Source organism: Eptatretus burgeri, chromosome 18 (assembly GCF_056783735.1).
Source record: "Eptatretus burgeri isolate ZD-2024b chromosome 18, Ebu_testis_v1, whole genome shotgun sequence".
NCBI classification, from domain to species: Eukaryota; Metazoa; Chordata; class Myxini; order Myxiniformes; family Myxinidae; genus Eptatretus; species Eptatretus burgeri.
In genome coordinates this window covers 28,793,501-28,808,728 of record NC_140978.1, presented here as the reverse complement: position 1 = coordinate 28,808,728, position 15,228 = coordinate 28,793,501, and the positions used below count along the sequence as shown (strand labels likewise).

Below are 15,228 nucleotides of genomic sequence, written 5' to 3'. Positions count from 1 at the left end.
TTCAAGCCCAGCAACTCCAAATGAACAATCTGACAGACCATCCACAATTAATCAGGGAAGCTTTCAATGAGTGTCCAGAAGATGAGCTACATGGCTCCGCGGATTAGTATGGCCAGCTCGTTAAGCATTCATTGTTGGACTAATATGAGACTGTCATTGGATTTAAAGTTGGATCTTCCCGATAGGCTGTTTCACACGCAATATCTCAAATGCGATATTACCTATAAACCATCCGTTAAGGCCGTCGTAAGTTGCCTGCGGAGCAGTGATTAAAATGGCTCCTTCGTGCCATTACATTATTTACTGCTAGACAACGAGGTTCGCCCGTCCTTATAGCTCGAGGGGGCTCCGACATCCCGTATCCACCGAGCCCGGCCCACACTGCGACCTCGTTGCGAGCGGAAGCATCTTAATGAAGGAGCAAGCCATCATGGTGTGACCCTGTCTCCCTGTGATGATATACTTAATAACTTTGCCACATCATGAACTCGAATGTGTAGAGAACGTTTACTTTGGGCTCAATGAAAGCCCTGCAGAGACCAACTTCCATCTTGCATGTCCTGCATGTCCTGGCCGGAAAAAAAAATCAATTTTGTGTCATTCTAGGTGTTATAGAACCTTTCCGCAACGTTGTCCAAGGCAGTGGTTCTGCAGCCACTCTCATTCTTTGCATTTCATTACAGATGTAGACAAAAAGCCAGCGTAAGGCAATCCACGGTGTGCAATCCATCTTGCCGCACATTGTGCAGCCAGCTCGCACAGCACCTCATGCCCGAATTAAAGCCTCTATCCAAATGCACGAACGCAAATACAAGCGAGTAGAAATCACAGCCGTGAGGAGCAGTTTAATCCGGCGATTGCCAGGCGAGCCACGGGAGTGATCAGTTGTGAGAATGATGAACTGGTGAACAATGGCTCTGGGACACCAAATTGCATCCCCGCTGTGACCTCGGGTAAGGTGATCTGTATGTCTTCACTTAAAAGTCATGGCTACTGCAGTTTTGAGGGGTCAGAACACTTAGAAATAGTGGCCTGTTCAATGTATCACTTTTAGACACCAGTTTTGAGTGCAGTCCAAGGACAGACAAAAACTAGAGCTAAGTCGATGGCATGCCATCACAAATCCCCATTCTTCCCACCTCATGCAAAGTTGAAAGATGGCTAAAGGTTTCACCAGGAATGACCCAATATCAAATTTTGAGTAAATTTTTATGTCTGTTTTGACCCTTGTAACCCCAAGGCCCCATGCCCTGGGGCATGAACCCAGGGTCAAATTTAAAAAAAAAAATCGTTAAATATTTAATGCAATGTTGATTGCATATACAAAGTTTCATTTAAAAAGGTTAAAATGTGCCCGTAATTGCATTTTTTTTGTATTTGACCTTTTGGCCCCGCCCCGGGGGCAGAGCCAAAAATTACTACTCTTGCAACTCTTGCAACCTTCTTGCAATGTGGTGATCATAATAACTATCAAGTTTGGTGAATTCCTGCCCAAGCATTTAGGAGGACCTCGCATGACGGACGGACAGACAGGCAGAGAGACACATAGACAGATGGGAGCGATTGCAATATCCCCCCCGTTTGTTTTGTTTTTAAAAGGTGATAAGAAAAGGTAGCGAAGCTGGACGTAACAGTAAACAATTACAAAACGATAAAAGGCAGGCAGACAAATAAAGAATCAGACTGATGGAAGCAGACAAAAATACCTGGGCCTGTTCGGTTTCCATATGACACGAATACAGAGTCTGAGTACGAGGGATGCGTCGGTCTGTAATTATCACGGAGGTAGTCAACCACTTTGCTAAAGCCAACACGCTCCGTTGTGAAAATCCCACAGAATTTGGACAGCTGCACACAGACAAAGGGAAGAGAATGAAGGGCACAGTGAACAATGTGTTACTGCCACTTAGTGAAATGTAATTATTGCCCAAAATTACTGAAATTCGGTGCGACTCAACTGGAATCTGAAGCCCAAACGGGAACCAGTAATGCGTGCATGATGCATATCCAAAGTACTGAGTTAGCTAACAGATGGTTCCTCCGGCAAGACGAGTCACCCGAGAGGTATGCTTGATAGGCAAGTACTCGGCGGGTAATTTGAAATGGTCTCCACTCTGCGTTGCCACCGATGTGAGATCGTACAACAAACTTTAAAAGGCAAATAGGCGGTATGCGTGTGCGTGTGTGTGTACATGTCGTGTGGCTGCGGAATTGAGAAGGATATTTCCAGTTTGGCACAGCACATCTGGAAATGTGGAACAAATCGTGACGAGTGTACACCACAATAACACTTTGAATGCGTCATGGTTCCCCTTGGGAATGCTACATGCATCCATCTGGGGAAATTACACAGATATCCTTGGAAATACAATGTGATCATCTTAATTGTGAGTGCCATGCCACCTCTTGAGAACATCTGTTGGCTTGTCTTGAGTACATACATTTGAATCCCTTGGGAGTGTATGATAGAATCCTTTAAGATTATACGATGAATTCCTTTGGGGTGTAACATGGAATCCTTTGGGAGTGAACAATAGAATCCTTTGGGAGTATAACATGAAATCAATTGGGATGTAACATGAAATCCTTTGGGGGTGTATGATGGAATCATTTGGGAGTGTACAATAGAATCCTTTGGGAGTGTACGAAGGAATCATTTGGGAGTGTACGAAGGAATCATTTGGGAGTATAACATGGAATCAATTGGGGTGTAACATGAAATTCTTTGGAGGTGTATGATGGAATCATTTGGGAGTATAACATGGAATCATTTGGGAGTATAACATGGAATCATTTGGGAGTATAACATGGAATCATTTGGGAGTGTAACATGGAATCATTTGGGAGTGTACGATGGAATCCTTTGGGAGTGTATGATGGAATCCTTTGGGAGTGTACAATGGAATCCTTTGCAAGTATAACATGAAATCCTTTGGGGGTGTATGATGGAATCCTTTGGGAGTATAACATGAAATCATTTGGGAGTGTATGATAGAATCCTTTGGGAATGTACAATAGAATCATTTGGGAGTGTACGAAGTAATCATTTGGGAGTATAACATGGAATCAATTGGGGTATAACATGAAATCCTTTGGGGGTGTATGATGGAATCATTTGGGAGTATAACATGAAATCAATTGGGGTGTAACATGGAATCATTTGAGAGTGTACGATGGAATCCTTTGCAAGTATAACATGAAATCCTTTTGGGGTGTCCGATGGAATCCTTTGGGAGTGTACGATGGAATCCTTTGCAAGTATAACATGAAATCCTTTGGGGGTGTACGATGGAATCCTTTAGGAGTGTAACATGGAATCCTTTGTGAGTGTAACATGGAATCCTTTGGGAGTGTAACATGGAATTATTTGGGAGTGGAAGATGGAATCCTTTGGGCGTGCATGATAGAATCATTTGGGAGTGTACACGTCATGGATGGGATTCATCGTGAAGGGAATGACGTTCTCACTTTTGTGATCTTGTCCTTTTTGGGAATAGCACTTTGAACAGCGTTGGCATCGAGTTGGTCTGCAAGGTAAAATCAGTAATGGCTAACTAGAATCTATAAACGAGTGTAAAAAACAAGCAGCTGATAAACGCATTCACCATTACCAATGTGCCGGGGGTGCAGATTCCCTGTGCAAGCTGAGGATGGTAGAAAACTACTTTTCTTCGAAGCAATGCCTTCACTTTTTTCAGTAGAGATCAAACTCGTTAGGGTTGTCTGCAAGCAATAAAACATCTCTTGTCGATACAAATCGGCTGTTTCTCACACATTGGCTTTCCGAATGGGACGCCTTTACTCTTGCTCGCTCGAGCACGACTGGGATTGAAACTCAGTGATTGCAGGAAGTGTTTGACAAAATGGATGCACTGAGGAGGCAGTACACATGTGGAAGAACAGTGAATCACAGTAATTAATTTTTTTTTTCAATTCGGAGGGCTGAGTTTGCTGCACTCTTGTCATGGCCTCACCACTCAAATATAGGTTACACATAAACCTGCATGCAAATGACAATCAACAAACTACAACAGCGAGCCACAAAAGGTTAGACAAATGGTTAGCGAATGTGCGACTGCACACTTCATTCACAGTAGTGCAGGCTGGGCTGTACGTCCAAATGTTTTCCAAGACCTCCAATAGCTAAAACAATCCAAAGCGTACAAGTGAGTGTACAGGTGGGAATGCAAAAAAAAACAAAAAAAAAAACATCCACACACACACCTGCACAATCATGACATGTACATGAGGAGGCAACAGGGCAACTTCAAGGCTTGTATCCTGCAGCTCATGCCAGATTGTTTTTGACAAATATACACATGTTGCAGTCTCCTAATTATATTCAATCAGTCAGGGTCTGACAACCAGGATGTTTGACGCGGGTCTGACAGCATGTATCAACTTAAAAAATGTAAACACATTAGAACTGAAATGATATTGTGGGCCTGGGTTTCCAGCATTGAGGGAACAAGTCATGAGGGTTAGGTTCATTTTCAGCACTTGGGTTAGTTCTGACTTTTGGTTTGTACAAGCAAATAACATCATGATGAATTTTACCAACAGGATTGGTGATTCATTAGAAATCATTACACAGCATACCTGGCTCTGTGATAGTGAAACACGATCGCGGAATACGGTCCATTGGACGGTCTCGATGCAGGGTGGTGTGGTCATCGATCCATCGTACCGATAGTAGTCGATCAAAGAGCTTGGAAGTAGGTGGCGAAGAACCAGTGCACCGATAGTTGTAACTTTTTCTGGTACATACATGGAATATGAGATGGTGTGGAGGTGGATGAAAATGAGAGGTGGGGGCAATGGAGGGGAGCGGTAACAATGAGAGAAGGGGGATGCAGTGGAGGGATGTCGAGAATGAGCAGGTTTAAGTTTTGGGCCAATGATCACCCAAAGGTAAAGTTAAGTGTAATGTGACAGAAACTGTGAATTATATAAAAGCATTGTGATACATTAGAAACTGTGATATTGGTGTGAGAGTGCATGAGTTGGGTGTAACATCATAATGGTGGTAAAACAAAGACTAAGAAGTCCTCTAATAACTTTTCAACAGAATTTTTGATTTGGTTATGTGAGAAACGGTGTATGTTGTATGTTATAAAGCACCCTCATAGACAGAGAAAGAGAGTGAAGCAAAGGTTTACTTTCCAAATCGAATCAAAATAATTAGTTTAAACCAGAGGCCAATCTTTCCAGAGCAATAAAATGTGGATCTTTCACAAAAGTCCTGCACCGGATTTCATTTGTCTCATGGTCAGCCAACATTCAGTTAAAATGCTTCATCAGTTAACACTGCTGTGACACGTGCATTTATTGGCCTTTCCCAAGGGGCTTTAAAGCTCTCTTCCCTTCAAACATCCCTGTCTCACCATACCCCCAACTTCATCACGAGATGGTAACACCTCAAATGTATGGAAACAAGTCAAAACTTGGAAATTTATAACCTTCAGTCCTACATCTTACTCTTTATTAGCAACTAACAGTTGCAACCAGTCACTTCGCTGACAAGAATATTAAGATTGGGGGGGGGGAGAGAGAGTGAGAAGGGGTGGAGGAGCGAGGAAGGAGTGGTGAGAGTGAGGCCTCACCACACGTGCTATACACTCCGGGAGGGGGGAGGGAGCGAGGAGGATGGGGGATAGAGGGGGTAGTGGGGAGGGGAAGGGGGTATTCTGGACAAGCATTTGATAGGAGCACTTGAGGGGAAGTCGTGGGGGGAGAGTTGAGAGGGGGAGGGGTGGCAATCAATGATTAGCAGAAAGTGAATGCCTTAGACATCTCAAGTACAGCGAAAGGAAGTTTCGCATTAGGCAATGTGTATGAATGCATCTATGTGTGTCGTTGGTTGTTATCTCCATATGCGGGTTTCAGAAGGTGGAACGTACCCCTCCCAGGTCTCAAAGTATCCACCTCTGTGTGCGCATGTGTATATATATATATATATATATATATATATATATATATATATATATATATATATATATATATATATATATATATATATATATATATATATATATATATATATATATTGTTGCGGTTGTGGAAATTCACAGAACATCATTCAGGTTCCCTGAAGATCAGTTATTTCGATAAGTAACTGTTTCAGGTTAGAATCACCACTGATTTGTAAAGGGCATTGTTCATGTGCCGGGCTGCGAATCTTTGAGGTAGCCATTTTAATTTCTTTATCTTTCATTTTAAAACAACACAACATCCTCATCATTGACAAACAACGCCATCATCTCCAACAAACATCGCAACGCCATCATCTCCCACAAACATCGCAACGCCATCATCACCTACAAAAACGCCATCATCTCCCACAAACATCGCAACGCCATCATCTCCTATAAACATCGCAATGCCATCATCTCCTACAAAAACGCCATCATCTCCCACAAACATCGCAATGCCATCATCTCCTACAAAAACGCCATCATCTACAAAAATGCTATCATCTCCTACAAAAACGCCATCATCTCCCACAAACATCGCAACGCCATCATCTCCTACAAAAACGCCATCATCTACAAAAATGCCATCATCTCCCACAAACATCGCAATGCCATCATCTCCCACAAGCATCGCAATGCCATCATCTCCTACAAACATCGCAATGTCATCATCTCCTACAAACATCGCAATGCCATCATCTCCTACAAACATCGCAATGCCATCATCTCCTACAAACATCGCAATGCCATCATCTCCTTTCCTGGGTTTTGTATGAAAGTCTGTGGCGCCTTGTCTTTATAAGTAGAATTGTTGGTAAAGTGCGTGCCTGTACATAATAAATAGACATTGGCTGTAGGCTTTGCTTGTGTCATGTCCCCTTCCCCCATTGATTGCTTGTCTGTTGAAATAAATGCTGCCATTGTTTGAATGTCAATCTGCTCGTTGCGTCATTTCCTCCCATTGACTTCCACAGCGAGTTCGGGAAATTAGCTGGCTATTAAAGCCAAATAAAAGTGGTCATTTGGTCTGACGGAACTTGGCGATTAAAACAGCTCGGCATTGCACACGGAACGAGCGCTTAAGGCCCAGTCACACCTTGACGTTTTAGCCAGCAATGGCAACGTATTAAAATGTATGTAAAACGCTGGCTAATGTTGAACTTTTGATGTTTTTTTTTAAAGATTCGGACGTATTCATAACGACTTGGTCTTATGCATAACGTATTAGTAATGGACACAGAACGTTTCGTTGTGTTATAGATAACTTATACCAACGAATGCTGAACCTGTTGTCGGCCTTCACAACCTATGCCCAACGATAGTCTAACTTATGCATAGCGCGCTGCACGCATCTCCGACGATCACGTGGCGTAGGTTATGAAAAGGCTGCCGCACAACGATTCAAATCATAACCACCGCAGAAATGGAAGTGTCAACATCGCAGTCACACCTTGGCGATCTTGCCAGCGTATGCCGACCTCTGAAAAATGCATCTAAAACGCTGGCGCACGTCGAATACGGTATGGGTAAGTTTGGTATACGTGAATAGAACGCTAAAGTACACTATCATACGTCGTATTAAATGGGGTACGTCTTGTAATTTTAAACATGTTGAAAATTTTATGACGTACTTGCCGTATGACACACGCTCCGCATGCGATGGGAATAAGTTGTACGCACGATATGCGATCGTTGACACACATCGACACACGTTATTTGTAAGGTGCTCATAAGTCGAAACACGTCAAGGTAATGGTTAGCGTCAGTGTTCCAGACTCCCTGTTTTTTTTTTTTCTTCGGTATGACGGTGTTCAATGTACAGTGCGGTTATGATTTAAATCGTTGAGCGGCAGCCTATTAATTATATTATATTATAACCGCACTAGAAATCGAAGTGTCAAAATCACCATCATACCGAAGGAAGGAAGAAAAAAAAAAACTAAAAAAAAAAACCAGGGAGTCTGGAACACTGACGCTAACCATTACCTTGATGTGTTTCGACTTATGAGCACCTTACAAGTAACGTGTGTGGACGTGTGTCACCGATCGCGTAACGTGAGTACAACACGTTACTCATAGGTTAGAAATAAGTTTCGGGTACGCTAAACATTACCTCGACGTGTTTGGACGTATGAGTAACTCACAAGTAACGTTTGTCGACGTGTGTCAACGATCGGGTGACGTGCCGACAACTTATGGCCAGCGTTATGCGGAACGTGTGAGTCATACGCTGGCATAAGTCTTAAAATTTCAAGCATGGAAAATTTGAGGCCAACCGAAAAGTACAACGTGTAAAGCCAGCGTACAATGACGTATGGCAGTGTTTTTCAGCGTGCTCTCAATGTTATCAAAACTTACCCATAACGTATTCGACGTGTACCAGCGTTTTAGACAAATTTTCCAAAAATCGGCATAAGCTGGCAAAAACGTCAAGGTGTGACTGGGCCTTTAGCGGCTCGTTTCCGGACGAGTCCCGTCGAGGTATAAATTATTATCGGTACTTCTGTCTGCGTGGATAATTAGGTATATCAAGATTTGGCGATTAACCCTGTACCACGTGGACAGAATATTGACAGTTTATGGTGTGTTAAGGCACCCGTAGCAGGTTTCCGGAGTTGTCCTGAAGCTACGACTGAATTCCGGTTTTCGGCGGACGCGCGACTGCGGTTGGGCCTTAAGCGGTTGTGCGTGGCTGTCCGAATCGGTTAATTCATAACAATATATATATATATATATATATATATATATATATATATATATATATACATATATACAGTCATACGCCAGCTTAATGACGTTCCACGCAACGACGGATCGCATATACGACGGATCTGCCAGCACTGAAAAAAAAAACAAAAATGAAAAAAAAAATGTAACTGAAAAATTCCTATCGCCGAGTGATGTAGCCTCGTATAAAAATAGCACATACAGTTATGTACACTGTACAGTACATAACACCTCAAAATGATGATAAACGACAGGGTGGCCCTGTTATAATGCGATCGTTGAGGTCCATAAAATGTCATCGCGAAAAAACAGGGTCGTGCTGAATCAGGATTCAAGGAAATCGGCTTTCAAACTGAACCAATGTTTGCACGTTTACCTTCTCGCAAGTGAATTACCTTTGGATTGAAGAATTCCGCGAATAAATGGTTGTTCTTAGTCGACATTGTGGTGAATTGAAGGTCGTGACGTGCAATCACATGTTGCACGGCTCGAGCACGGAATAGATAAAGCTAAGGTTCCGCTCGGTCGGGGGGATTGTCCCAGGGGCATTGTCGTTTACGGCGGCGATTCACTTGGTGCTCGTTGAATGGTGAGAATTGAGAGTATATCGGACTCCGGGCTTATACTGATTTATTTTGCGGTGATTAGTTGCACGTGTATACCTTACTGCTTATGTACTCCTTGCTGCACCTGTATCCCCTGATGTGCCCGTAGAAGCGGCTTCAATCAAATGGAATAAAGCCTACACTCTGAAGGTTCTTCTCTCGTTTTCATTTCAATTTATTCCATTTGGTTTTCTCGGCTCTCTCAACCAACGATGGACAAGATCTACAAACCAGAGAGGTTCGACGCAGACCCAAATGCGACTGACTCAGAAATGAAATGGTCGCATTGGTTCCGTTCCTTCTCACACTATCTGACCATCATCGAAGAGGGAGCCGACAAATTGTCCGCCCTTGTGAATCATGTCTCGCCCAGTGTATACAGGCTCTTCTCGGAGTGTGACACCTACGAAGCAGCGATCGACGTGCTGCAGGCGCTCTACGTGAAGCGCAAGAACGAGGTATACATATGACATCTTCTCAACACACGCAAGCAAGCAGCCGGGGAGACAATCGATCAGTTCCTGCAAGCTCTGAAACAGCTGGGAAAAGACGGCAGCTTCCGGGCCGTAAACGCTGAGGAACACCGAAATGAAGCGACCCGGGAGGCATTTATCCAAGGACTCAGATCAGCCCACATACGGCAACGCTTACTAGAGAAAGCGCAACCCACTCTTGAAAAGGTAGTCGACCAGGCTCGAGCGATGGATACGGCTCAGCAGCAATCTGAGTCATTTGGGACACCGATGCTGCTAATGAACGCCGCTACGGTGGAAACTCAAGGAACCCCACAGACACAGACACAGCCTGACACAGGGGATGGAGAAAAACCTGAGGAGTCGGATACCCAGACCCCGTCAAACTCCTCAGCAACTACTCCGGTTGGTAAATGCTTCTTTTGTGGGTACAAAAGACACCTCCGCCACAAATGCCCCGCCAGAGATGCCACATGCATGAATTGTGACAAGAAAGGGCATTATGCCAGGGTATGTAAATCTACTCTAAGGAGAAATAAACCCACTTCTGCGGCTCTCTACTCACAAAAGAAACTAACTGCAGCCTCACTGGGGAATCTATCCAGGGCTATCATCAACGTACGAATTAAGGGGCATATGGCTGAGGCTCTGATTGATACCGGTAGCTCTGAAAGTTTCGTCAACAGCTCGCTAGTGAAGGGCAGGAAATGGAAGATCCACCCGACAGACAATACGGTATGCATGGCCGCCACATCACTACAGTCCCGCGTACGAGGGTACTGCAATGTTGAATTGGATGTAAAAGGGTACATGCATCGGGATGTAAGGGTACGGGTGCTTCGTGATTTATGCGCAGACGTAATTCTGGGTCATAATGTCCTCAAGCAGCACACGAGCATCGAAATACCCTTTGGAGGAAGCAAACCTCGTCTAATTTTAAATGCTTTGACCACCGCAGAGGTAACGTCCCCCCAGCTGTTTGCTAACTTGTCGCCGGTCTGTAAACCGATAGCGATCAAATTGCGGCGATATACCACTGCTGATATGAACTTTATCACTTCAGAGACCAAGCGATTACTGGAAGAAGGAATTATAGAACCGAGCGATTTGCCATGGTGCGCACAGGTGTTGGTCACCGCCAATCAGAATCATAAGAAACGAATGGTTGTCGATTATTCCCAAACGGTCAATCGTTTCACCCAACTCGATGCCTACCCTTTGCCGCGCATAGACGAGATGGTCGAACGCGTGGCCAATTATAAGATATTCAGCACCATCGATTTGCGAAGCGCCTATCATCAAATTCCCATCCGAGAGGAAGACAAACCTTACACCGCATTCCAGGCAGGTAGACGCCTCTACCAATTCAGGAGGATTCCGTTCGGTGTCACGAATGGAGTAGCTTGCTTCCAACGAGTTATGGACGACATCATCTCAGATGAAAACCTCAAAGACACTTTTGTTTACGTGGACAATGTCACAGTGTGCGGTAGGGATCAGGGGGAACATGATATGAATCTGGACAGATTCTTCAGCATTGCTAGAAAATATAATCTGACCCTCAACTACGAGAAATGCGTATTCTCGGCAAGGTCAATTGACCTTCTCGGCTACACGATAGCCGACGGCACGATTAAGCCAGATCCTGAACGATTGCGCCCACTTCGTGAGCTACCCCCACCTCAGGACCTGCAGACAATGCGCCGGGTGATCGGCATGTTCGCTTTCTATGCAAGATGGATTTCCCAATACTCCGAGAAAATACATCCCCTAGTGCATTGCAAAAACTTCCCACCAGATGCCGCTGTTGTAAAAGCTTTCCACAGCCTCAAAGATGATATTAGTAATTCCGTGGTATTATCGATCGATATCTCGGTGCCCTTCGTGGTGGAAACAGATGCTTCTGATCACGCGATAGCTGCTACGCTTAATCAGTCTGGGCGACCCGTCGCGTTCTTCTCGAGAACTCTCTCTGGAAGCGAGCAGAGACACTCGGCAATAGAGAAGGAAGCGTACGCCATTGTCGAAGCCCTACGTAAATGGAGACACTATTTACTGGGAAACCATTTCACGCTCGTCACGGACCAACGATCCGTGGCATTCATGTTTGATGGGAAAAATAACGGGAAAATTAAGAATGAAAAAATTATGAGATGGCAGATAGACCTAACCTGCTATAGTTACGACATAGTTTACCGGCCCGGGAGGGAAAACCCTGCTGCAGACACCTTCTCTCGGGTCTACTGTTCGGCGACAATCAGTCGGGCTTTGCAAGACCTCCATGTGTCTCTGTGCCACCCGGGGGTAACCAGAATGGCACATTTCGTGCGCAGACAAAACCTTCCCTATTCTATTGAAGATATTAAACAAATGAATGCTTCATGCCCTGTTTGTGCTGAACTAAAACCCAGATTCTATGGCGCGGCTTCTGGCAGATTGATCAAGGCCACTTCTCCCTTCGAGAGACTAAACATTGACTTCAAAGGGCCCCTGCCGACCGAGACAGACAACAGATACATATTCACTGTTGTTGATGAATATTCAAGGTTCCCTTTCGCATTTCCGTGCTCGGATATGACCTCGGGCACTGTCGTGAAATGTCTGTCTGACCTCTTCGCTATGTTTGGGAAACCTTCGTACATACATTCAGACAATGGGCCGTGTTTCATGTCGGCCGGGCTAAAACAATTCCTATTAGAGCACGGCATAGCAACTAGTCGAACGACGGGTTACAACCCACAGGGTAATGGGCAGGTGGAACGATATAATGGAGTTATTTGGAAAGCCGTAACTCTGGCGTTGAAATCGAGAGGACTGGGCCCCGAGCGGTGGGAGGTTACCCTTCTCGACGCTCTGAATTCCATACGCTCTTTGCTCTGCACGTCCACCAATGCAACTCCTCACGAACGAATGTTTACTCACCAGCGGCGTTATGTTGACGGCCAATCGGTGCCCAACTGGCTAACCCATCCCGGAACAGTGTTCATGAAACGCCCGGTACGACAAAGCAAGTATGAACCCATGGTGGAAGAGGTCGAACTCATCGATACTAATCCAGAGTATGCTCATGTCAGGCTCCTGGATGGCAGGGAGACCACTGTGTCGGTTCGCCATTTGGCTCCCTCAGGTACTCCTCCCGCAGGTACACCACCATCTGGCACTCCTCCCTCTGACATCCCCTCCCCAGGTGTTCCCCCCCCCCAGGAACTCCACCCGAGAATGGTGGCGACGGAGCTGCCGCGTTCCACCCGAGAGCGATCGGGGAGTCATCCCCGGCACGAGTCGAGGCTCACCAAGAGGATCGGAAGCCTCCCTCAAGTGAAACCGCCATTTACTCCCGGAGAGGTCGACGGATAATACCCCCTCGCCGACTCAATCTGTAAAGGGGATTATCGGCATCCTCGATGCTCATGCTCCTATACGCTCGTTACATAATATATCGATGCTCATTACCATGCTCCTACAACTCAAAATAATCCTCACTGCTTGGCATGTATGCTTCTGTAGTTTAGATAGTTTGCGTTGCTTGAAATGTATACTCCTGCAGCGCTGAAGTAATCATGGTGCGTTAGTTGGGCCTCTAGTTACATTTTAAAGACGGGGAAAATGTGGTGAATTGAAGGTCGTGACGTGTGATCACATGTTGCACGGCTCGAGCACGGAATAGATAAAGCTAAGGTTCCGCTCGGTCGGGGGGATTGTCCCAGGGGCATTGTCGTTTACGGCGGTGGTTCACTTGGTGCTCGTTGAATGGTGAGAATTGAGAGTATATCGGACTCCGGGCTTATACTGATTTATTTTGCGGTGATTAGTTGCACGTGTATACCTTACTGCTTTTGTACTCCTTGCTGCACCTGTATCCCCTGATGTGCCCGTAGAAGCGGCTTCAATCAAATGGAATAAAGCCTACACTCTGAAGGTTCTTCTCTCATTTTCATTTCAGACATTAAAACACAAATTTATTTTTAGTGAAGCTTTTTATGTTGTTAAAACAATCGCACTGTTCCGAAAATATATATCACAATTGACAGGTGCTCGTTTCTTCATTTGTAAATTATAACATTGATGCGATAATTACATATTTATAAAATCCAAACGCTATTTATTCACCTTTCTATAATCGATGTGAGAGGAGATTGTAAGCTGCTGCTAACAACACCGATGGCCGTCATGAACAGCACAAAGGTAAAACTCACGCGTCTTCAGTCTCTCTTGGATGTGTGTTACAATTGCTGTGGTGAATTGAAGGTCGTGACGCGCGATCACATGTCGCGCGGCTCGTGCACGGGATAGATAAAGCCAAGATTCCGCGCGGTCGGGGGGATTGTCCCTGGGGCGTTGTCATTTACGGCGGCGGTCCACTTGGTGCTCGTTTAATTGTGAGAATTGAGAGTATACCGGACTCCGTGCTTATGCTGATTTATTTTGCGGTGATCTACTGCACATGTATACGTTGCTACATATGTACTCCTAGCTGCATCTGTATCCCCTGATGTGCCCGTAGAAGTGGCTTCAATCAAGTGGAATAAAGCCTACACTCTGAAGGTTTTTCTCTCGCTTTCATTACAATTGCCGACAGTATTCAGTACAGTAACATGCTGTACAGGTTTGTATCCGAGGAGCAATAGGCTACACCATATAGCTTAGGTGTCTAGGTTTGTGTAAGTACGATGTTCGAAAACGAAAATGAAAAAAATAAAATGATGTTCGCACAACGACGACGTCGCTTAACGACGCGTTTCTCAAAACGTAACCCCGTCGTTAAGTGGCACATGACTGTATATGTATATATATATATGTATATGTATATGTATATGTATATATGTATATGTATACATATATATATATATATATATATATATATATATATATACATATATATATATATATAATAAAAGGTTGTGTGTGTGTGTGTGTGTGTGTGTGTGTGTGTGTGTGTGTGCGTGTGCGTGTGGGTGTGTGTGTGTGTGTGTGTGTGTGTGTGCGTGCGTGCTTGCGTGCATGCGTGTTGTTGGATATTATTTCCATATAAGTGTTTAAGAAAGTGGAACAGAGCCCTCCCTTGTCTCAAAGTATACACCTCTGTATGAGTGTGTGTTTGTGTATGTGCGTGCATATATGTGTACGTGCATGTTTCTGTTGTCGACCTGCTAAACATGTAGGTCTCAAAGCCTCAAATTTAGACCAACCACGTCTCAAAGTATTCGTGTGTGTGTGTGTGTGTGTATGTCGGGGTGAGAAGACCATGGGGGTGGGGGGGGCGGAGAATGGATGGAGAAGGGGAACGAGGAGAAAAGAGCTACCTCGGGTTCTCATCAGACTCTCCGGAATTGCAGGCCGTTGCATACAGATAACTCCGTGAGGCGGCGGGTCGCTAATCGACTATGAATGCCAATAACTCAACCACGTGACTTCGGGTCCTCCGTCTAAGAGAAACCGGTCACCTAAAAT

The 15,228-nt window shown here is 44.7% G+C and overlaps 1 protein-coding gene across 7 annotated transcripts in view; it reads right to left on the bottom strand.

Annotated features, from left to right (window-relative positions):
- LOC147008802 (receptor-type tyrosine-protein phosphatase gamma-like) overlaps nucleotides 1-15,228 on the bottom strand; it is a 732,556-nt gene that overhangs the window by 298,152 nt on the left and 419,176 nt on the right. For all 7 annotated transcript variants that reach the window (XM_085863992.1, XM_085863997.1, XM_085863993.1 and 4 more), the window contains 2 exons: nucleotides 4,600-4,757; nucleotides 1,707-1,848 (listed from right to left, as the gene is read on the bottom strand). In XM_085863992.1, the coding sequence (XP_085720118.1) occupies nucleotides 1,707-1,848; nucleotides 4,600-4,757 (300 nt within the window). The remainder of the gene's footprint in view (nucleotides 1-1,706; nucleotides 1,849-4,599; nucleotides 4,758-15,228) is intronic.